The sequence below is a fragment of the Oryza sativa genome, chromosome 3 (genome assembly GCF_034140825.1).
Source record: "Oryza sativa Japonica Group chromosome 3, ASM3414082v1".
In the NCBI taxonomy this organism is placed as follows: domain Eukaryota; kingdom Viridiplantae; phylum Streptophyta; class Magnoliopsida; order Poales; family Poaceae; genus Oryza; species Oryza sativa.
Window position 1 is genome coordinate 30,724,995 of NC_089037.1, and position 23,690 is coordinate 30,748,684.

The 23,690-nt window shown below is 44.4% G+C and overlaps 2 protein-coding genes across 6 annotated transcripts; one reads left to right on the top strand and one right to left on the bottom strand.

Annotated features, from left to right (window-relative positions):
• Positions 1-1,075: 1,075 nt before the first annotated feature.
• Positions 1,076-6,571, bottom strand: LOC4333995 (lecithin-cholesterol acyltransferase-like 1). Of its 3 annotated transcripts, XM_066308897.1 has the most exons (4): positions 4,272-4,488; positions 4,143-4,160; positions 2,467-4,057; positions 1,076-2,383 (listed from the first exon to the last, which is right to left on the bottom strand). In XM_066308897.1, exons 3-4 carry the CDS (start codon positions 2,916-2,918, stop codon positions 1,438-1,440), a joined length of 1,398 nt encoding a protein of 465 aa, XP_066164994.1. In that variant the 5' UTR covers positions 2,919-4,057; positions 4,143-4,160; positions 4,272-4,488; the 3' UTR covers positions 1,076-1,437. The 3 variants fall into 3 exon arrangements, with proteins under 3 accessions (XP_066164994.1, XP_066164993.1, XP_025880106.2); XM_066308896.1 differs by lacking the exon at positions 4,143-4,160 and having other exon boundaries at positions 2,467-3,054; positions 4,378-6,571; XM_026024321.2 differs by lacking the exon at positions 4,143-4,160 and having other exon boundaries at positions 2,467-3,054; positions 4,352-6,571.
• Positions 6,572-14,655: 8,084 nt separating this feature from the next.
• LOC9271773 (serine carboxypeptidase-like 18) lies at positions 14,656-20,587 on the top strand. 3 transcript variants are annotated; one of them, XR_001544776.3, is made up of 14 exons: positions 14,656-15,397; positions 16,618-16,763; positions 17,613-17,689; positions 17,769-17,891; positions 17,985-18,087; positions 18,764-18,801; positions 18,904-19,011; positions 19,082-19,162; positions 19,244-19,396; positions 19,556-19,627; positions 19,832-19,992; positions 20,085-20,158; positions 20,263-20,308; positions 20,431-20,587. XR_001544776.3 is itself a non-coding variant. In XM_015777144.2 (14 exons), exons 1-14 carry the CDS (start codon positions 15,210-15,212, stop codon positions 20,512-20,514), a joined length of 1,452 nt encoding a protein of 483 aa, XP_015632630.1. In that variant the 5' UTR covers positions 14,656-15,209; the 3' UTR covers positions 20,515-20,587. The 3 variants fall into 3 exon arrangements, 2 of the variants coding, with proteins under 2 accessions (XP_015632630.1, XP_015632631.1); XM_015777144.2 differs by having other exon boundaries at positions 19,832-19,950; positions 20,045-20,158; XM_015777145.3 differs by having other exon boundaries at positions 18,910-19,011; positions 19,832-19,950; positions 20,045-20,158.
• The last annotated feature ends 3,103 nt before the right edge of the window (positions 20,588-23,690 follow it).

Below are 23,690 nucleotides of genomic sequence, written 5' to 3' on the forward strand. Positions count from 1 at the left end.
TAATATGATGTGATGGAAAGTTGGGAATCGAGGGGAAATTAAATACGGCCGTAGTTTGTCAAAATAGCATCTAGTGCGACAATGACAACTGCCCCCTAATCTAAATGTCAACATCTCATTCAAACAATGTACTCAATCCATTAGTACTCTATAAAATCAAATTATAATGACATGAGGGAGTAGAATTTTGGCAAAACTATAGCTATCTCTATGTTTTTAAATATATGCCGTCATTGATTCTTAATATGACGATTGAACATTTATCTTATTAAAAATAGTATGTAAATATCGTTTATTTTTTAGACTTATTTTATCATCAAATATATTTAAATATAACTTCTATTTTAAATATTTGCACAAAATTTTAAAATAAGGAGCAAAATACTAGTATATTACGTTTAAAAGTCAACAATATCATATATTTTAAAAAAGAGTGGGTAATGGGCAGTCCAATGACATCGCCACAAATTTCACTTCTTTTATCCCATAGAGAACCTCAAGATTCCTACCGAATTATGCATGGGCTTAATACAAAGTATACGGGGGTGTAAAATGAATGTTTAGATCGGCTTCTTCTGTACTGTTTGGAGTTAGGGAACTGGATCCTCACATTGATATTTGCGTGATCTCTACGAACATGACAGTTCTTTTGCTTGCAGGGGTAGCACGCACGGAGTAACATGCCAGAGTTTGCTCTACGTACGAGCTCAATTAAGTTGTAGCTGTGCCCCACTAAATCCATCCTTGATTGATCTCTACGGGTAATGAACATCACTCTAAAACGAGATTTAAGGATCCTAATTGCACTTTGTACTCGCCGATCAGATTTTGTGGTGAGTTATTTCACAGCAGCAGCCGAATGATCACGCGATTGCTTTGCATGTCCTGGCGCATGTAGCACGTACTCTGTGACTTTGATGCGTTGCAAGCAGGTGTAAATGCGAAATTCAGACTTGTATCTTAAGGAAGCCTTTTTCAATTGTACCCATGGCATTGTACTGTGGATAAATTCAATTGCATTAATGGATGATAATACTGTATGGCAACGCAAACCTGCCATTGAACAAGAAACATCTGAAAGGAATGACCTCGAATTTCATAGGCTAATATGATACTGATAGTACTATTACGAAAGGAACACATTTTAATTGCTCTTATTGTTGCCTTAATTGGCTTGTTAACGTGCAAAAAACATGCACTTGACCGGCCACTATAGGTAGCTAACTACTTTATCCGTTTCACAATGTAAGTCATTCTAGCATTTTCCACATTCATATTAATGTTAACGAATCTAAATAGATATATGTCTAGATTCATTAACATCAATATAAATATAGAAAATGATAGAATGACTTACATTGTGAAACGGAGGAGGGAGTACCCCCTTGCAAATTCTCAACGATTAAAAGAAGCAAATCTTGAAGCGAGCAATATAATCTAATTGTACAAAACATCCTGAGACGATCGATTGATGGAGGAGCTTGAGGTCGTGGCGTTCAGATTGATGGCGTCGATGATCCTCAAGATCTGGTCGAGCGCGCTCTTGTCCTTGAGGATGCCGGAGTGCGACACCTCGGGCAGCTCGACCACCTCCACCACCTGCTCCGGCGAGTCGGACCACGCCTTGATCGGCCCGACGAGGCTGTCGAGGTTGACCGTCCCGTCGCCGTCGCCGTACACCACCTTCTCCGGCCCGGCCTCGAACCCGCCCTCCCCGTACACGAGGCTCTCCACGGTGTCGACGCCCGTGCCGACGAGGCACGTCACCGGCACCCCGGGCTCCGGCAGCACCTCGACGAGCGGCCGTATCCGCTCCCGGTACGGCTCCACCCCTTCGGCGAACCCGATGTCCCGGAGGAACTGCGTCATGTTCTTGGCGGAGTAGGACCGGTTGTGGTGCCGCGACACCACCAGCGTGGTGTTCCCGAACACCCGCGGCGCCGGCAGCAGCCACAGGTTGCTCTCGGCGGTGCGCTGCTCGTCGCGGATGAGCGACGCGTCGACGAACGGCACGCCGAGGGTGTTGCCCGACGCGAAGGTGAGCATCTCCTGCACCGACCCGCCCCACGGCGCGGACAGCGTCACCAGCCGCTTCACGTTCGCGGCGCGCCACGCGGGGGGGCTCCGCGCCACCATCTGCAGCGCGTACAGCCCGCCCAGGCTGTGCGCCACGAGGATCGCCGGCCTCCCGCCGTTGGCCGCGCACGCCGACTCCACCAGCTTCCTCAGCCGCTCCAGGTACGCGCTGCCCACACGCGACGGGTGCCCCGGCCCGGCCAGCCCGTACCGGAAGTCGTACGGCGCGCCGAACAGGTCGAACCCTTCCTCGTACCCTGCCTTCTCCAGCGTGCTCGCCAACACGTTCATGTACCCCGTTAGCAACCTACACATCCCATTTGCAATTTGCATTCGCGTCATCACCAACAACAACAACGCGTTGAATGCTGATAGTAGTAAGAATCGTACTTGAGGTTGGGGTCGAGGTAGCGGAGGGTGGAGGTGGAGCCGAAGTCGGAGACCCTGGTCTCGACGCCGGGAGCGTTGCGGTAGTCGTCGGCGACGGAGTCGTAGAAGAGGGTCATCCGGTCGGCGAAGCACCTGGTGAGCGGCGCCACGACGACGGACGGGTCGAACCAGAGGCGGAACCACCCGCCGCGGCCGCGCACCACGGGCCACACGCGGCACGCGAGGCTCGACGGGGCGTACTCCTCCGTCAGCCGCGCCTCCAGCTGGTTCCCGCCGGCGCCGGGGATCAGGATCACCGGGTGCAGCTGCTGCTGCTTCTCACGCCGCCGCGCGCCGCCGCCGCCGCCCGCCGACGCGCAGCAGCACGGGCTCAGCGTGGACAGCAGCATGGCCGCCGCGAGGAGCACGACCGCACGAGCCACCGATGATGACGACGGCCTCCCCACCACCATGATGCCACCGTGTGACCACTGATCGATCCAACCCTGTTTTTTTTTTGGTTCCGTTTGTCTCTTTTGCTGCTCTGGATTTGGTGATTCCTGCTTCGTGTGGTGAAGCTGCTTCTGAAATTTGGATCGTTCGGAGCCGCTAAAAAAGCAGGGGAAACGGTGGTTAGTTACGTCTGTCCTTCCAGCAGTAGGTAGTTACAGTCACACACACAATGACTTTCTCTGCTAAGATGGGGACATCCACTGGGCCGTTCAGTCGCTGGGCCGTTGGCGTACGCGCGTGCGGGCTGGGGAATAATGTACGGGCTGTGCCTCTGTCGCGGGACACGACCGATCGGATGGATATGTAGGGGGAAAAAGTACACCGAAGGTCCCTCAACTTGTCATCGAGCTACAAAATCGTCCCCCAACCACAAAACCAGGTATCCAGCGTCCCTCAACTATAGGTCCACAATAGGTCCTTCGGTGATTTTGACGCCGGTTTTGTCCTAAGTGGCAGCTGAGTCAGCGTGGGACCCACGTGGGCCCCACATGTCAGGCTGCCACATCAGCCTCCTCTCTCCCTCTCTTTTCCACTCTTCTCTCCCTCATCTCTCCCTCCCTTCTCTGACTCAGCCGGCGGGAGGAGGAGGGCGTCGGCGGCCGGCGAGGGGCGACGCGGCGGCGGTGGGGGGAGAAGCTGCGGGTGGGCGGCGGGGAGGGGCGGCGAGGAGCAGAGCGCGGGTGGCGGGGGGAGGAGCGGCGCGCGGGCTCCCCCGTCGGCCGCCGCCCACGAGGCTCACGTCGTAGAAGTCCTTCCCGTCGGCGCCGCCCAGCGTGAACTCGGCGAGGGTGACGGGCGGCGCGCCGCCGAGGGAGCAGCTCACGGCGCCGCCGAAGTCCCCCGTGGCGCAGGCGAGGGGCGCGGTGCCGTAGGGTGCACAGTCCGTGCGCGCCCACAAGCGGCCGGACCAACCATCCGGGGCTAGGAATGAGACGTTGGCGATGGGCGACAGCTCGAAGTCGCCGCCCCCAACGGCCCCCGACCGCTGTGTTTCCGGACAAGGTGGTCACCCAGACGGTGTAGGTGCAGTTGTTGCGCAGCGTGAAGACCGTCGTGCCAGCTGCCTCAGCGCCGAACTGCAGCTGCGACCATAGGAACCCTGCATTGAGACACGCCATTGTTGAAGAATGAAGATGTGTGCTAACAGCCTAAAGTTAACCGGCCTGAAAGTTTCTCGGACTTACCAACGAGGAGTAGAAGGGCTGGAGATCGTCCGAATTCCATTGATCGAAATGGTTTAGCTCGAATGAGAAAAAGGTGAATATATTTTTTTGGAATTGAGGAGAGAAATGGCAGTTGAACAATGCACGTACTCAAAGCGTGCGAGCTGCAGCTAAGATAGTAGAAGAGGAAATGCACAAATGGTGAAGTAGCAGCAGCAGCAGTAATTTGCCTGGTGATTATCTTGTTTATATGGACCTTGCTGATATCCTCAGTAATTTGCCGTGTCGTCGCCGCCGTGCCGCCCGCCGCCTCCTCCTCTGCCTCGTGGGCCTCGTGGGCGGTGGGCGGCGGCCGGCGGGGGAGCCCGCGCACTGCTCCTCGCCGCCCGCGCGCCGCTCCTCCCCACCGCCCACCTGCAGTGTCTCTCCCATCGCCGCCGCGTCGCCCGTCGCCGCCATCACTGCCGCCGTGTCGCCCCTCGCCGGCCGCCGACACCCTCATCTTCCCACCGGCGGCTGTCAGAGAAGGGAGAGAGAGAGATGAGGAAGGGAGATAAGAGGGGAAAAGAGAGAGAGAGAGGAGGGTGATGTGGCAGCATGACATGTGGGGCCCACGTGGGTCCCACGCTGACTCAGCCGCCACGTAAGCCAAAACTGGGGTCAAAACCACCGAAGGACCTATTGTAATCGGTGTTGATAGATGAGGGACGCTGGATACCTGGTTTCGTGGTTTGGGGATGATTTTGTAACTCGATGACAAGTTGAGGGACCTTCGGTGTACTTTTTCCTATGTAGGGTGTTGAAGGGCAAGAGTGGATGGTCCATATTTCACGCGAAGTGAGTGAGACTTTGAGACTTAGGTGGCGTTCTTTTCTTCTGAAGATAAGGATGGAGATTAAATTTTTTACGCAAAACGAGGTAGTATTAACGTATAATTGATTAAGTTTTAATTATTACAAACTTGAGAAATAGATTAATATGATATTTTAGAGCAACTTTCATATAGAAAATTTTCGCACAAAACATACCGTTTAGAAGTTTGAAAAGCGTGCCACGAAAATTTTAATCTTTATCTAACTCTTGTTGAAGAAAAGAACGGGACCTCAGATGGGGAAAGCTGCTTGACTGGTTCTGCGTTGTTCGGGGGAATGTTTGTTGCTACGCAAAAGCAAAGCAGTTAGTTAAGTTAACTTCAGGGATGTACTAACCGGGAAGAGGATAATATGGTCCATGGTGTGATTGCAATGTGCTTTTCGAGCAAATTAATTCGACAGGTTGCTTCGAGTATGGACATTCCAGTATTCCACTATCTTCTACAAGTCGCAATCCGCTATTAATTGGTAGGGAGATTTGATCGAATGGCTCGGAATTAGACCAGTGGCACATAAAAACTAGTAGTGGTAAAATAAATACGCAATCTTTTCGGAAGGTTTCCCAAATGTTTTTAAAATTTTAGTTTTATTCCGTGCTCGTGCATTTTACTTACAATTGAAGTTGCATTTGTCCATATGTAATATATTGTTTTTTCCCCAATTACACGGCATATACGACACACACCACAATACACACAACACCATACTCACTCGCGAATACGCCCCAACACGTTTAAAATGACGTAAACCAACAACGCACATTTCCGATCTTACTAAATTCTTATTAAAAGCACATACACGTGTACATGGGTTATGTTTGGCAAGGATTTATTTCCTTGATCCTTGTCTGGTGAAGGTAAAGCCAAACCAAACACTACTACATTCTCAAATTTTTAAGAGTGGAGTGAGTGGATGTATCTTCTCCACAAATATATAGGAAGGGTGAAGCTACGTTTTTCCAGCTTCACAACCCTAACTCCAAATCTGATTTGAGCCCTACCAAATAACCCATAATATTCGTGAGCATTAGAATTTAAATCCTAGTAGGTGAAGTGAAGTTAGGCACACACGACAGCACCATATTTACCAACAATGCTTTCCCATTTAACTCTTGAAACCCAAATTGTAAATCTTAACAATTTTAAATGAACTACATCACTGTAATCTAGAATAGCGGCTGCATTAGTTTCACAATATAAAAACAAAATATTACTCTGACATGAACAATTCTCCTTCATTCCTTACCTTTCATTCTTGTAACAAACACAACCTAACCTTAGGCAAACCTAAATTCAGAGAGTTATGGGCTTATGTGGGTCCATAATACTAGAATTAGCCCAGTAACCATGTGTCCTACACGTGGGCTTTTTATTAGATTGAAAGTACTAGAAAACACTATACCATTACAACGAAATAGTTTATATTTACTAGTATCATGATAAAGTTAATATGGTATCTCTGATACTTAAGATATCATGCTGATGTCATTATGGTATCTAGATACCTAGGTATCATCTTTGTAAGATTTGTGATATATACTTGGGAAATAAAATTGATGGCATTATATGTGTCAGTAATTATAAAGCTAGGCGCTCTTGTTGATATTTGGAGAGTATAAATGGAAATATATATGGCCTCACTTGAAGTAGTTCTCTATGAACATGAATCACAATATCTCACATTGTCTTGTGAAGTTTGTAACCACTATACTTGCTATTTGAGATATATCTAGACCTTCTATACCACTATTTGTAATCACAATATCCCCTACATTGACGTGGTAGGGGTCAGGGGATTCAACTGACATCAAAGTAGGCATGCCATGAAATGATATTTGCCAACTTCGTTGCTTTGAACGGTCAGCAGAGGTTTTATAGTTTTGAGTCTCAGATTTGAATGGCTAAAACATTGGTAGCGATCCAAAATTTAGAGAATCCCTGATTTAGCCTGCATTTTTTTCCTCTTTGCAAAATAGTCCCCGGTGGTGAGAGGCAGCATGCAGCAGCAACAGCCCCCGCCGCTCCGGTTTCGATCGCTGTCGACGCGCTCTGGTGAACATGGAGACGACGCAGACACGCAGAGGAGGTCAGTTCGACAGTTCGGGTCCCTCTTATCCACTCTCGGCGGCGCGGCGTCAGATTTCACGCTGCTGCTGCTGCTGTTGCAACAATAACGCTGTCGACTCTCATCTGTTTTCTGCTTGCATCTGCTCAACTACAACTCGACAAGGCAAACTCGACAGCAGATGCCATGTCGTAGTTCATGGCGGAGCGGCGTCCGGGCGGCGGGGCTGAACAAGATGGAGAAAAAGGCTTCAGCGAATGGCCCTCTGGTTAAGGGGAAGCGATCCCATTGAGGATCACGGTCAATTGGTCAAAGAAGTAAAGCTTTTTATCAACACGGTCATAAGCGTTCAACTTAAACAGGCTCATTTGAATTGACACAATCGCATCACACCAGGGCGCACTAGGCGGTCAACCTAAACACGCTCTTAATTACACTCCCTTGTTCTCGCTACTAAAAAATCAAGTTCAGTGATCAGTTGTCTAGGTCCAGGTATGCTATTGTTGCACTGCACCCGCGGCAAAAGCTTTCCTGTAATTATGTTGGCACTTAGCACACTTTGGCTATGTTTAGTTCACGTACAAATTAAAAGTTTGGTTGAAATTAAAATGATGTGATGAAAAAGTTAAAAATTTGTATATATAGGAAAGTTTTGATGTGATGGAAAAATTAGAAGTTTAAAGAAAAACTTTGCGCAAGCAATGCATGCAGCGTTCAGGTTCATATATCATATATGATATACGTTCAGCAATGCAGCATGATGGTCAAACCCAAGGCAAAGCATTGCGCAAGGCTCTTGCATGCATTAATTTAATACGTAGTAATCATCAAGATGGAAATGGTTGACCAATTCATATGCAATTCCGCTGGTAGCATATTTTACCAGAATGTCAAGGTACTGTACATTGCATGCGACCTTAACATCTGGTTTTATATATTCACCTATCTTCTGACTTCAGCCAGTTAAATATAGTACTCCCTTCGTCCCTATAAGAGATCTTGATATTTTATTTGCATTGTTTGATCATTCGCCTTATTAAAATTTTTTAAAATTATTATTTATTTTTTGACTTACTTTATTATTTAAAATACTTTAAGCACAACTTTTCTTTTTATATTTGCACAATTTTTTTTAATAAAATAAGTGGTCAAACAGTACATGTAAAATATCAAAAATCTTTTATATTGGGGGATGGAGGGAGTACTGCATCGAGCTGACTGAAAACTTTGCATGACGCGCCCAAGAATTCCAAGCTAGCGAGCAGGACGACGTGTAGAGGCTGGATTTTAATCTATTTTGTAAGAAAAAGGAGCCCGCTTGACTTGAACCGGCCAAGCCCCAGTAGAAGCCAGAAGAGACCTGAGACCAACACCAAAAGGGCAAAAACACCCCGTGCGCGCCCGTGCGATGCGTCCTCCGATGCAGGCGCGGCCCAACACCCCCCCCCCCCCCCCCCCCCCCGCGTCGCCGCTCCGAATTATCCGGCCGGTCCACGCACCAGTGCACCAGTCAATTTCAAACAGCATCGACCGCATCGCATTGCCGCGTTGTACGCCCCAGGTGAGCGAGCCGCTTCGCTCGGAACGGGTCGCTCCTCTCCTCGTCTCCCCCGCGCGCGCGCTGCGTCTCTCTCCTCCCTACATAAGCACAGCCAGATTGAAGCAGAGCAGAGCAGAGGAGGCGTTTTCACTTTCGCACCAACCGGTTTGGTCGGCAGAACGGTCGGCGCGGCATACGTACGTACATGGCGGCGGCGGCGGCAGCGGGGACAAGGGGGATGCGGGCGCTGGCAATCCTGGGGCGGTGCGTGCGGGCGCCGTTCCGCGTGCTGGTGCGCGCGCGGGACCTGTACGTGAGCCGGATGGCGGCGTGCGCGGGCGGCGGCGGGAGAGGCGCCCCGGTGGGGCTGGTCGCGGTGCCGCGGTGCCAGAGCCACGGGTTCTACCGGTCGGCGGCGGGAGGCAGCACCGACGACGACATACGCGAGCTGATACGCCTAGCCTCGCGCGCCGGTGGGCCGCCGAGGCCTCCCGGCGTCGGGCCGCGGAGCCAGAGCGTGGCCATCGGGAGGATCGACGAGGACGAGCCGTGCGAGTTCGGCCTCGACGCCGAGGCCAGGGCGCTGGCCATGGCTCCGAAGAGCAAGAGCTGCACCGTCGGGCCAACCGCCAGGACCGCGCACAGGGTTGGCCCCGTTGCTTGATACATCGATGCACCTTCCATTTGTATTTACCAATGGCTCTGGCAGTACTACCTTCATTTCAAAATATTATAGTACTACGAATCTACACAATTTAAATTTAGATTCGGAATATTAGAATATGTTTCATCCTATATTATCAAATTTTTGGATGGAGTGAGTACGAGTGTTTTGTGTAGCAAATGTAACATGTTAAGCGCTACAGTGATCTGTACGTGTCACTGTAATTCAAAGAGTGTGACTGCGTCCGTCAGGCAAAATATTGTTCGATGTGTGCCACAGCGATGGGCGTCGTCTCCGTGCCAGAGTGCCCGTAAAGCGGAAGATGAACTCGCGGTCGAGTATTTGTCGGCTATCTCGAGAACGTCGCGCCCTTTCTTGACCGTGGCAATTCAAGAACGGGTGGCGCTGGCCAGCAAGCTGCGGAATCGCTCGCTGTTTTTGTGTCCACACGCGTTTCAGACATGTTGAAGTAACATATGCGTCTCCGGTGGGGCAAAAAACTATGGATACGGGGATAATAGATCGAAAGAACGTTACTCGCCCAGACCGCTCGCAATCTGCCAATCTTGCTTGTATCAGACGATTTTTTCTCCATCCGATCAAAATCTAAGTGCAAAGAACTAAAACCATTGGGATGCAACGGTAAACAGAACACTAAACAATCCAGATCGCTCGCAATCTACCATTTGCTCCTTTCCACTTAAATAGGCACGATTGGAAGATGTGATGGCACGATTTGCCATCGCTAGCACAGAGATGGCAGAACGACGCAAGGTGCCACCCACGGTGTTGCATGGTATCGGCCATCATACATGCCCCTCTGACCGTCAGAAACATGAAGAATTTGTATCTGGCGGGGGTCCTGGATTTCCAAATGATCTTCCCCAGGGACAATAAGTTCTTCCGGCTGTAAGCAATGCCTAGGCTGATTTGGTTGGGAACACTCCATTCCCCGACGCCCGTCCAAACAAGCGTGTCTGTGGACGCAGGGTCGAGGCTTATACCAGCGAGCTCGTCCCACAGGCCAAAGAATTCAGAGCTCGCCTGCTATGTCTTGCTTCTCTCGACGCTTCCTTGACTATGTACGTGCGGCGCAGTCGCGCTCTGCTTGTTCATTGCCCATCAGGAGAGAACAGAGAGAAGAGGCCAGCAATTACTTGTTTGCCCATCCCTGTTAGCACCTCCTTCAATAGTTTTTAGCACGTGCCAAGTACCACCCGGTATGGACCACTCTTAGCCGTTCGATATGGTATAATGGATGGCTCAGATCTTAGATACTTGGAGGTACCAACTACCAAGAGATATCAAGGATAGTAAAAAAAAAAAAAACTCCTTGCTTTAACTGTTATTGTGGAATTCTAACCGACACAGGTACAAGTTAGAAAATTCATTACACATTTTATTGAGAAAATTGCATATCTACCATGGTATAAGATGGGATTCGCTGGAATGTCATCGCTTAGATGGGCTTCGCTAGAATACCATCCTTGCCCCTGGCTCTTCTTCTTCCTCCATTCCACGCGTGAAGATCTCACCGGTGGCCATGGCCAGCTCCACCGCCGCACCACCGGTGCCGCCTTGCCGGCGGCGATTGGGGCGCTGCCCTCCCTGCCATCTCTGCCGACCCTTGTCGTTTGATTCGTCCACTTCTCCCATCGACCAAAAAGAAAGAAAAAAAAATGTTTTCTCACGCATGGCTTCTTCGCCGCTGCTCCTATCCGCTCCGGCGGTCGATCTCCCGGACCCAATCCGGCTAGGCGTTCCCCTCCTCCTCATCCTCCGCCGCCATCGCCCCTTTTTATGCCCCCTGCTGTTGCTGCGTCAGCGGCGCCTCCTGCGGCACGAGCGCGCTCTTCCTCCCTCGCCTCCTCCCCCTTCCCCTCATAAGCCGGCACACCAATAGTGCGACGAGCAGCACCACAGACACACCGAGGAGCGACGCTGACAGGGCGCTGAGCGGCGTGGGCAGCCTCGACGACCTCAAATGCACGGGCGCACCACCCTCCGCCGCCGGCGCCGGCGGGGATGGTAGGGGGCAACGCCCCAATCGTCGCCGGCAAGGCGGCACCAGTGGCTCGGTGGTGGAGCTGGCCATGGCCGCTGGCAAGCTCTTTACGCGTGGGATAGAGGAAGAAGAAGAGCCAGTGGCATTTCCGTCTGAAATGGTATTTTGGCGAAGACACTCTGGTTAAGGATGGTATTCTAGCGAAGCCCATTTAAACGATGGCATTCCAGCGAAGCCCATCTTATACCATGGTAGATATGCAATTCTCTCTTCGCTACAGTAAAGGTGATTTTATCCTTTAATATTCATTTGCATGACCTTTTCTGGCTGATGTTTGTGTCCATATTATGCCCACCACTTTACATACATAAGTTACACAAATAGATAATCATGGTAGGTTATGTACAGGGTGGTTACCATGTTGCTACAGTAAACAGGCCTAAACAAGGTTTTGCTATGGGGCAACGGTGGTTGGACAATAAGCCTCTGTGATGCATTTTGTCAAAAAACCATGTCGCTACATTAAACAGGCTTAAACACGGTTCTGCTTTTTGTCAAGAATGTTTGTAGGGTTGAGTGCCACTTTAAGTCAATCGACTGATTTTTATTTCCTTTTCAGTAGTTGATTTTTCTCCATCCCAACAAAATCTTTAGCAGAATGCAAAAATAGTCTTTAGCAGGCCCGTAAAGAATTGTTAACGGGCTTAAAAAGCCTTAATGGGCTTGGTGAAAACCTTTAATCAAGTAATAAAAGCAAATAGTGGGTCAGTAGAGGATTGGTGTGTCTACGTAACAAATCACATATAGCAGGCGCTATAGTGAATGCTAAGTTCTAATGGTGGAATTTAATAATCATACACACACATACACACTAACATATATTTTTTTTGTCTAAATAGATGTAAAAATGAGAAGATCATAAGACCTCACCTTAAACAGCCGCGTGGGAGTCGGACATGATAGTACACAATGACGTCCTGCTGGTTGGATTGGTTAGTGATGGGCCCCTGACCGGCAGTCACACAACCGGCTTAGGCCTTTGAGCCAGTCCTGCTTTAATTGTTAGTGCATAATTCTAATTAACACAGGGTGCTGTTAACAAAAATTTGGTAAATCCGGAGTAATCATCGGGTTAGAGTCAGCATCGGCTTTGAAGTACTGAGATTAGCCGATGAGAGTTGTCAAGTTAGTTGTCGGATTCTTGCTATATTCGGTTAAGAAAATTGATCTATTAAAGAAAGCTTATCCAGAAGAGACCGAGTTCAAAGAGAATGCGGCATGGCAAGTTATCTATTAATTAAGAATAATTTGTTAGTTTCCTTTTATCTTTAGGAAAGTGTGTTTAGTGTCCTATAAGGACTTTATCTTTTCCTTTTATCTTTAGAAAAGTTTCTTTCTTGTCCGACAAGGACTTGTATCAACCTATGGATATAAATATGTACACCCGGGGTCTATGTAATCTATCGCTACGATCAATACAATTCGGCGCATCGCCACCCTTTTTACTTCTACTTTTGTTTTTACGTTCTGACGGAACTTGGCACCCGACGCGGGGCTGCATTGTCTTCGATCTCCAGTGAAGGGATAAGTCCAATGTTCTGCCGGTCCAGGCAATTGTATCGTCTACGTCGGCGTCGTTCAAGGCTGCATCAGGACATTCGACCTCTTGGATTACTCTGGTTTGGATAATATATTTGCCTGGCTATTTATCATATGTCTATGTTAATCTAGTCCTAGCATCTCAATTTAGCTCTATCGGCTGTCTCTCGCTTTAGGGTTTCTGCCAGTATCGACTAAATCGCCTTACTAGATTAGATTAGCCTAGACATCTACCACCCTGAAAATCAGTCAACGGCTTGATTGTCTAGATATTTTGTTTTTCATACTTAGTGCTGCATCAGTTAAGTTTGATATACTAAGTCATGCTTAGAACCATAATCTCTAGCCTGCTTCTTGATTGCCAATAAGGGTTTCATTGGAGTTTCAGCCGATGAGTTATCTGGACATTGCATCGGCTTACAAGGATTGCATACATATTAGATTTAGCCGATCGCAATAAGATTTAATTGTTTAATATAATCTTGTGGATTTTATGACATCGGACCTCCAGCCGATGTATGATTTAATCTTCGGATCAGTGCTTATTATATATTGTTTCTAGCCGATTGGTTTATACTCGATTATATTACATCAGCCGATTGCCTTTATATCATCATCTACATTGAACATATAGCCGATTGCTTAAACCCTATCGCTATCGGCTGGTATCGGCATCGGCTGAAATCATTACATCGGCTTGTCAGCCGATCGGTTGTTTTATCTGCTGTTTGCATATCTTGTCAGTTGCAGGATCAAACTGACTGGCACGTCCGCATCTCATTAATCTTTGGACCTGCACAGGAGCTAAGCAGATCTCCCAGGCCGGTGTGTTCGATTTTTTCGTCAACAGGTGCAAGATGGAAAAAAATCATTACACATTACGATCTCAATCTGTCATCCACTCCCCACCCTCCACTTCCTCCTCCACCGCCTTACGCCACCACCCGTCTTTCCATTGGGCACCTCGACCCACCTTCTCCTCTTATGACCGGGGTCACCGTCCCCATCTTCTCCAACGAGACGACAGTATGTCGCCACGTTAGTTTTTCATTATAGGTTTCTATAACAGGAGATAGAGGGTCCGGCTAATACGCGATTAGTCGTTGACGGACGCGGCACACGATCGGCGACACTCGACACGTTTTTCCCTGAGCCTAGCTCGCGGCTTGCCTACACACGTGCATGTTCGATGAGTCTAAAACCAATTTAAAAAATAAGTTCGGAAAAACGAAAGACAATAAAAAATATATTGCACTAAAAACTATTCATATACATTGCTAACTTTGTACATAGGTGTAGAAAATGTTTTGTAAAAAATATATTTAAATTCAAATCCATCGGTAATATAAACTTTTATTGCATAAAGCTTAGGTGTGTACAAACTTTATGAGTTTAAACTTTAATAGTAAAAACTTTAGGTATGTAAACATACTTAAAAATGAAAAGCACGAGATGGAAAAAAAACAGTGCCAAAAATGCAAAGGGAACCAATCGTGCAACTTGTCGGAACCAATCGTGTAACCTGTCAGACACGCGAGCACCGCACGGACTAGCATTTTCCGGAAACGACCGCGTCGACTTTATCCAAGCGAGCGATCGTCCATTAGGATTTTTGGGATATATATAGCCCATTATAAACCCATAACAACCATTTGGTTATGGTATACAGAGGCAGAGAGCCCCATACGGCAGGGTGACCCACCTGCCGTACCCCCGGCCCCGCCCGCCCGTTCCTCCGCCAGCGAACAAATGAGTTGTTGCTGACCCCGTGAACAAACCATGAGCGGTATAGCCTGTATGCAGCCGAGCTTCAAACTCGAGCTTCTACCAGTACCAGCTACCAGGTGAACTCTACGTACCATCGTGAGGATGGGCTCACCATCGTTGCTTGCGTTCTGCACTTCTGCTCCTAGCAGTACTGCACAAACTTCTTGCGTTCACTGTTGTTTACCTGTTATTTTTAATCTTCTTACGAGAGGTACCATCTCATACATGCAAATCACATATGTCGCGTGTTCGATCCATCTAAATTTTTCGATGTGCTCCATCACTGATCGCGAACACACATTAATGTGCATAATGTGTGGTGAGGAATCGGTTAGTAGCTAGTGTGTCTATATCAGATCAAACAGTACCCTTGGTTTTATTTTTTTAAGAATATTATATTGTTTTCTCTTATATATCTGCGCGTGAGTTGTGTGCTGAATAAATTAACACAACTACTGACCTCATTTCCTCATTGATTATAAGCTTGAGCTTTACTTAGTTCCACAAAAAAAAAAACTGTTGACAAAAAAAACTCAGATCTTCAAGCTGCCAGAGCACTGAAAAAGGAAGCAAAGCAATGGTCTTGGAGCTTCTCACAATGGCTGCTCACCGCGTGGGGCGATGCATGCTCCTGCAACCACCGCGCCTCGCCACCTGCGTCCTCTTCCTCCTGCTACCGCTGCTGCTGCCGTGCTCGGCGTCGTCGTCGGTGATCACCCACCTCCCGGGCTTCCACGGCCGCTTGCCGTTCCACCTTGAGACCGGGTAAGGGGCTCCCTGTATGTTTTCTTTTCTCCAGCTGTTACATATGACTTTTAATCGAAGGGAAATTGGAAACTCAAACGCAAAAGGGAATCGAATCCCAGGGGAATTAGGAGTAGAGCAGACGACTCGTTTTGCTTGATTTGGTTGGTTTCTGACTTTCTGCAGAGAGAATGGTATGGGATGCCACTACGTATTTACACTATTCTCTGTTGAAAAATAAATTTATTTTGTCAGTGAATCTGGGACAGTGGGACTGAGGGTGTACATGGCTTAGGCTGTGTTTGGAACTCCAAGTTCCCAACCCCTCTCCCTCGTTTTCCGCGCGCACGCTTTTCAAACTGCTAAACGGTGTATTTTTTTTAAAAAGTTTCTATACAAAAGTTGCTTAAAAAATTCAAATTAATCCATTTTTTAAAAATAAATTAGCCGATTCTTAATTAATCACGCGCTAATGGACCGCTCCGTTTTCCGTGCGGGGAGATTGGGTTCCCATCCCTGCTATCCAAACACAGCCTTAGGGAGACGCTGATCCGCGGCTGCAGGCGCGTGGTCAGTTTCCACCCTTTCGTCCTCCCCCATATACTACTGTATGTACTCTCTCCGTCCAAAATATAGCAACCTAGAACCGAACGGGATGTATCCTAGTACTACGAATCTAGACATGTCCCTGTTCAGATTCGTAGTACTAAGATACGTCCCATCCGGTTTTAGGTTGCTATATTCTGGAACGGAGGGAGTATGTATATATAACCATATACGCATATACTTCCTCTGTTTCACAATGTAAGTTATTCTAGTATTTTTCACATTCATATTGATATATGTCTAGATTTATTAACATCAATATAAAAGTGAAAAATGCTAAAAATGCTAGAATGACTTACATTGTGAAACGGAGAAAATACTTAGAATTTATACATAAACTATATAGGTATAGAGTTTATAGGTATACATGTAAAGTTATAAAGTTTGCATGTATAGGGTAGAAAAAATATATATTTGGTGGGTCCGAAACTGATAGCCGGTGCCACCCTGCTAACGACTGATTGCTAATTAGCGATTCGAAATGGTTTGGATTAAGTAATTACCTTATTATAGTGTATAGCAATTCTAATATTTTAAGTTATTTCTCGGTTCCTAATATTAAAAAAACGTATTTACCCGTTACAATACACGGATATTTTTTCTAGCTGGACCTTAATTGAGAAATAACCTTGCAGGTATGTTGGTGTGGACGAGGAGACGGGCACTGAGCTCTTCTACTACTTCGTTGAATCGGAGAGGAGCCCAAGTACAGGCCCTGTGATCCTCTGGTTGACAGGCGGGCCTGGCTGCTCCGGATTCAGCGGTGTCGTCTTTGAAGTAGGTTAGTAGTAGTGATTGGGATTTGATGATGAGAAAAAGATTTGTAGAACTGACAGAGACTATGCTTTCATTGCTCTAAGGTTAATACTATTCTCATGTTGGCTCAATCGAATATAAATTATGCATGATTTTTTTGAGTTAATAAATTATGCATGATTATACATATTTTTGAGTAAATTGCATCATCGGTGAACAAACTTGTCATGTGGGTGCAATCTAGTGCACGAATTTGTAAAATGCTTGTTTTGGTACATGAATTTGTCTGGTGTGTGTGTGGGGAAAAACCAAAAATACGCTACGTAGCTAATCTTGTTGATTTAGAGGTTGATTAGCATACTAGGTAAACACACACACACATGAGAAGATTGTTGTTAGATATACACCTCTTCATAAAAAGATAGAATATGATATAGTGATCGTAAAAAGATATGAAAAACCAAACAATGATCGATATAAGGGTTAGAAATATATGAAATTCATCATTACCATAATAAAGGATAAAATAGAAACCAAAATTATAAATATAATATGTCTTATGCATACTCATTACACATATACACGTTACGTCCTGATAAACATCAACTTCGTAAAATTAACATTGATAAGCCATTTTAGTCATGGTTTGCACGAACTGGAAACGAGCACTTTACAGGTTGATATACTAAATTACACCCACCTAACACATATTCGTGCATGATTATATGGTGGCCAAGATTGTACAGTTTGCCATGGTTTTGGACTACTGGGGAGCAATTGGGTCTGCTCCTACGCTCTGTGCTCTCTACACTCACACATATTTTACATTGCACGTGTTAACCTTCTGATATCCATAGGTGACGATTATGTACAGGACCTATGAAATACGTGTTGGAGCCTTATAATGGTAGTTTGCCACGATTGGTTTATAATCAGTATTCATGGACACAGGTGATATGCTCCTCTAAAACACACAGGATATTTCTCTCTACCTCATTTTACTTATTTGTGGTTCTGTTACTATGATCAGATGGCAAGCATCCTCTTCTTGGACACTCCTGTTGGTTCTGGTTTCTCATACGCTCATGATCCTAAAGGTTATAATGTCGGGGACATATCATCGTCTTTGCAAGTCGTAACATTTCTGAAGAAGGTGACCTGAAAGCACATCTGGTTTTCTACTACAGTAAAAATGGAAGAACAACTTCTATATTTATTACTTACCATCTTGTACGTACTAGTGTAGTGGTTCAATGATCACCCACGCTATCTCTCAAATCATTTCTATGTTGGAGGAAGCTCATACGCTGGAAAGGTGATTCCAATTATCATGAAGTTCATTTCAGAAGGTAATCAACTATATATTTCACATATTCTGTGATGAATTAGATGAGAATATTTTTTTAGATAATGGAATATAATCCCGACCTTTGCTCAAAGAGTTACAGCCAATTATTACACCAACTCAACAAAAATTCACACCTGAATAAACAAAAACACAGACAAACTAATAAAAACTCACACAGCATAAAAAGACCATAAAAATTATTGAATTTTATTTGTGAATCTCCATCGAAAGTTGGCGAACAGCTGCATAACCAATGACTCAAGATTACGACATGCACCTTTCACTGACTTGATTTCTTCATGTAGCTGAGCCCAAGATCAGAGCCAGTATGTTGCCCTGAAAAGATTTTTTATTAACTCCCACAAGCCAATTCTCAAAAATATAAGATATACTATGAGGAGATAATTTCGGAAATCATCTAATGTATATGTTTTAGAACCTCTGTTGTGTTATATAAAAGATGCAAAAAGTGTTCAGCGGAAAGTTCAAACTAATCTCAAAAGACAAATGGTGCATTTGTTTGTTAATTTCTTCAGAGTGATAAGCTCACTATGTTTTCAACCTTTGAACTTCAATTCGCCACAAACCAATTAATGTTTGCATCTACTTATGTTTAATCATTACCTCCAATCAAATAACTAATTCCTTACCTCGTTTGGTTTATGCCTGCTCTCCAGGAATTGAACAAAGGCAGCAGCCATTGGTTAATCTTAAGGCATGGCATTCTGTATCCTTCAAACAACTAGTGACCTTTGCATAGTTAATAATGTGGCATCATGTTTCTTATATTCTTTTTGGTGCTTATATATGAAATCAGTTACAGGGGTATATAGTTGGCAACCCCATTACAGGCTCGAAGATTGATGATAATTTCAAAATTCCATATTCTCATGGTGTTGGGATCATATCTGATCAATTATACGAGGTAATTTCACATCCATACAATTAGAATATGGTGATACAACTCTGTAGCATTTTCCTTTCCCTGTTTGTAGGCTGCAGTAGCAAACTGCAATGGAGATTATGTGACCACAACAAATGAATTATGTGCTAAGGCCCTAAATGCTATTGATAATGTAAGATTCTTGTCTAACCTAGTTTAGAAGTTTACTAATATCCAACTACTATCAAACTTATGCATATCCCTTTTGTTTCAGCTCATGTCTGAAGTTGATTATGGAAATATCTTGGATGATAAATGTGTTCGTGCTACACCAAAACCCATAAATGAAGTTTCAAGAAGTAGGAGTCTGCAAGAAGATTACATTCGGCTAAGTGAGCCGACTGTTCGACCTACTATCAATTGTTTTGTAAGTTATTATCATTCATCGATCCCATTGTGTTAGTTTGATTGAAGATTGTAGTTTTTTTTTAAAGAAGCAGTATAAAGAGATTGTAATGATACATTATATCACAACTCTGTTTTTTCCTAATGTTAATCTGCCTCCTGTTTTTCTTCTTAAATGCAGTCATACCGTTACTATCTATCATTCTTGTGGATGAACAACAATTTGACTAGAGAAGCTCTTAAGATCAAGAAGGTAACCATTCGTTATCTTTTGCCTGTATAATTAGGACCCTACAATGTGTTTCCCTTCTAAGATTTCTTGCGAAGCTTAAATGAGAAGAGTATAAGATGCCATCTATACAAAGTATGATTTGCTAGCTAGGAAAAGCTTCCATTATTTTGTTAAAAAAGTTGGCTAAATATAACAAATCCAATAATGGCGCAAATATGACAATAGGGAACAGTCGGCGAATGGATAAGATGCAAGACAGGGCTACCCTATGTTCAAGATGTCGCAAGCAGCATCAAGTATCATTTTGACCTCACCACAGGAGGTTACCGGGCACTTGTGTTCAGGTGAAATCATCAGAGGAAAATTCATTTATCTGCTTCCTGCAGGTTAAATCCATATTCCATGTCTTAAAAATTATTATGACATTTATGAATGCAGTGGTGACCATGATCTCATATTGCCATTTCTGAGCACCCAGGCATGGATAAGATCCTTGAACTTCTCCATAGTTGATGAGTGGAGAGCATGGCATGTGGATGGCCAGGCTGCAGGGTTAAGCCATCTGTTTCTGCTCACAAATTGTGCATTTCAATTGATGTTTTTTCCATGTTTGCCTGATCTGATATTAATATTATGTGTCATCTTCTTTTATGCAGATTTACAATTTTGTACGCCAACAACTTGACCTTTGCCACAGTAAAGGTGTTACTTTTTCTTTCTTGACCTTTTCTCGTTAAACTGGTATTTGTGTCTATAGTGTCCAGCCCTTCACAATTCACATACTGGCTTTCTGAAGAATCCTAAACAAGGTTTATGATGTGCAGGGTGGTGGCCATACCTCTATAGAAACCAATCCTAAACAAGGTTTTGCCATGGGCAAACGTTGGCTAGATAATAAGCCTCTGTGATGTTCACCTGCTTTGACCCAACCTGTATACTCGTGCAACTGGTATTGTTTGTATGAAGAACTACTTTATCTCCCATGTTTTCCAACAACGAATAGAAGACAAGATAAATACTCCGCCAAATAGAGGGTCCAGTACTGACCAAATTGAAAAATGGAGAGAAAAAAAATCCTGATCAGTTGTAGAAGTACTAGCTCGGGTTGCTACTACAACTTTGGGATGCAAAATGCAAATGCACCCGGTCAAACCACTTTGACCACACGAGGTTTTTACCCACTAATTAATTTAGCACTCGATTTGAGAGGCTACTATAGGATCTCGTAAAGGTCCACCCAAAAGCTAGCTAACAAGGTGCAGGCTCCCTTACTTATCCTATCTTAATATAAAGTTACAACCCACAAAATTCTAAAGCTTAATATGCAAAAATGCTATATCATCATCCAGTAACAAGATGTCTCATCATTATCCACTAACAATTATTAAAAGATGTCACATCATCATCATCCAGTAACAAGATGTCACATCGTTATCCATTAACGATTATTACATTTATACATCATGCAAATATGCTATATTATCTATAATTTTATAATTTATTAAATTATAGATCTTTTAAAATACAAGCATGTTAAATCGTCATCCCACGTAATTCACATAATATTTCAATATATCTCTTCATTATTGTTATAAAATCCTACATACCTAATAGTTCATCCTCACTTAATTAATGTTATTTCTCTCATCTCATTAAGCCATATCACATCAATTGTTTTTAGTATTTAAATGATTAATCTATGGTCCAAATTATCTCCATCATTTTCTTCTCTATTAAGGCATATCACCTCAATTGTTTTTAGTTCTTATTTAATATGTGGTCCAAACTATCTTTCTCCTTTTCTTCTATCATAAAGCCACATCACCTTACTTTTACATTTAAATTATCATTCTATATACTATTTAAATTTAAATTATCATAAACCACATCAACTAAGCTTATGTTATCTAGCTATTTTATACACTACTTTTACTTATTGTTATCATACTGAACTCCCACAATGACGCACGGGGTTTCACTTAGTTTATTAGGTTCTTTGCCCTTCCACAATCAACGTGGGACTATTCAACAACTACTAATCTAATGTGCACCACACCTAGACTTTAGCACTTTTGAAACTCCAAGCTACTAACATGTATAGTCTTTTTTTTGTCACTTCCACATTTACCCCAACTCCTCGAATGCATTATAGATGATCAAGAGAGGTAGTAAATTCATCTTGTTGCAACCGTTCTGTTGAGGGTTTGAGCAGCATGTTCACACGTTCATTATCGAAACCCTAATCTAATGAGGTCCTCATCACTTATTTAGATACACACAGTACTCCTCAAGTTTCTATGTAAGGTCTAATAACCAAAACTCGCACCCGATAATTGAATTTACAGGTGAGCTTGTTTCTAAGTACTTCTTTATTTGATTTTGAGGATAGATTGATACATAATGATTTAATTATGGTAAGAAACTATGGAGAAGACCAGAGAGCATTTGGGAGAGGCTAGGAGATGAACAAAGTCATCATGGACGTTCAAGTTAAGATGGAGGCCAAACTCCTATCAAGTTCGAGTCCACATTAGACTCAAGAAGCAGTCCGCACTAAAAACGTTGCACGGGTTACATTCGGACTCCGTTTTCTTATGTTTTTCATATGTATGGAAAGCTAATGAGATCACATTTTCAATCGATCTATTCCCACATTAAAATTCCTTCTAAGTCAACAAGAATCGTTAAAAGGAGGGCATCTAGAATCTGTCCGGGTATTGCATCATCGTCTTTGGCGCGTTGGGCCATGTATCATGTCGGAGCCTAATAAGGACGCGTCCAGGGGTCCTTGGTTGACCCTAGAACCTATATACTCAGTATCTATCGTTGAGTTAGTGTTGGGTTTTGCTTCTTTTTTTTTTGACAAAAACACAGCAAGGGGAGGCCCCCGCTGTTAATTTTTATTAAATGGAAGAAAAAATACAAAGAATTACAAAGAGTAAATCCAATTTTTCACTACATTTTTGTCAATCTCATTAAGTCTAAACAAAAGAAGAACGAGATCTCACTTAAGGAGTTGCCTCCAGGAAGACAAGGAGGGAGGTTTATGATCAAAGATAAGATCATTCCTTTGCTTCCATATGTTCACATATGTTTTGCTTAGATTATTTCTGCCATTGTAGTTTTACCGTTTATCAGTTAGTGGAACCCCAACTTCAAGTTCTTTGATTCACATATAGGGATTAGCCTTCTTGACGAGGTCAATTGGGTGTCGGCATGGTTGATAACCAGAGGAGATGTGGTGCTGCAATTGCATGGTTTAGATCGTGTTGATCGAAAGCTGGATCATGTATGTCAAATTTATGTCAAATTAATAGTTATCTTCACCTGACGGAAGATCGCGCACCCTGTTGCCATCATAATCCATGTTCAACACTTAACAACCATGATTAGTTCCGATGATTATATTATCATCAACCACCAAAATACCACATGGGGTCTAGATGCTTTCAGACACATCCTAGCATTATAAATTTGGACGGACACCCCATCCAGATTTATAGTAATAGGACATATCTTACCCGATATTAGATTGTTATATTTTACGACATATGTAGTTATTATATACATATATTTTGAAGATCAAAACATGCAAAGTACCAATATTATAAGGAGGGAAAAAATTTCTACAAGATACTCAAAGTTCACGGTATTTGTTGTAGAACACTGTGAAAATATGGTAATTAGTTGATTGACATCGAACGTGTCATGGTTATAGATATCACATACCCAATAGTAATCGATTAAGCTCGGCCGGGCTCACTATATACCAAATTTTATACGGAATCATATCTTATATATAGAAGGAGTTCCGGATAAGGAATGACGAGTAGAGTTCTATATGGAAACGACAATGACTACTCGGATCGTATTCATACTTGTCTCCCTAGTTTTACTTGGACAAGGAGATATCTATGGATATAAATACAAGACCCCCTAGGAGGAGAAGTGGGAGATACACACAAGCCAAGACAAGCCAACACATGCCGTCAGACATCGACATCAGAGATAGCCTAGACAAACCCAATCCGGTGCCTGCAGAGGCCGACAAGAGTGATCTCGACGAGTTCATATTCGACGAGGA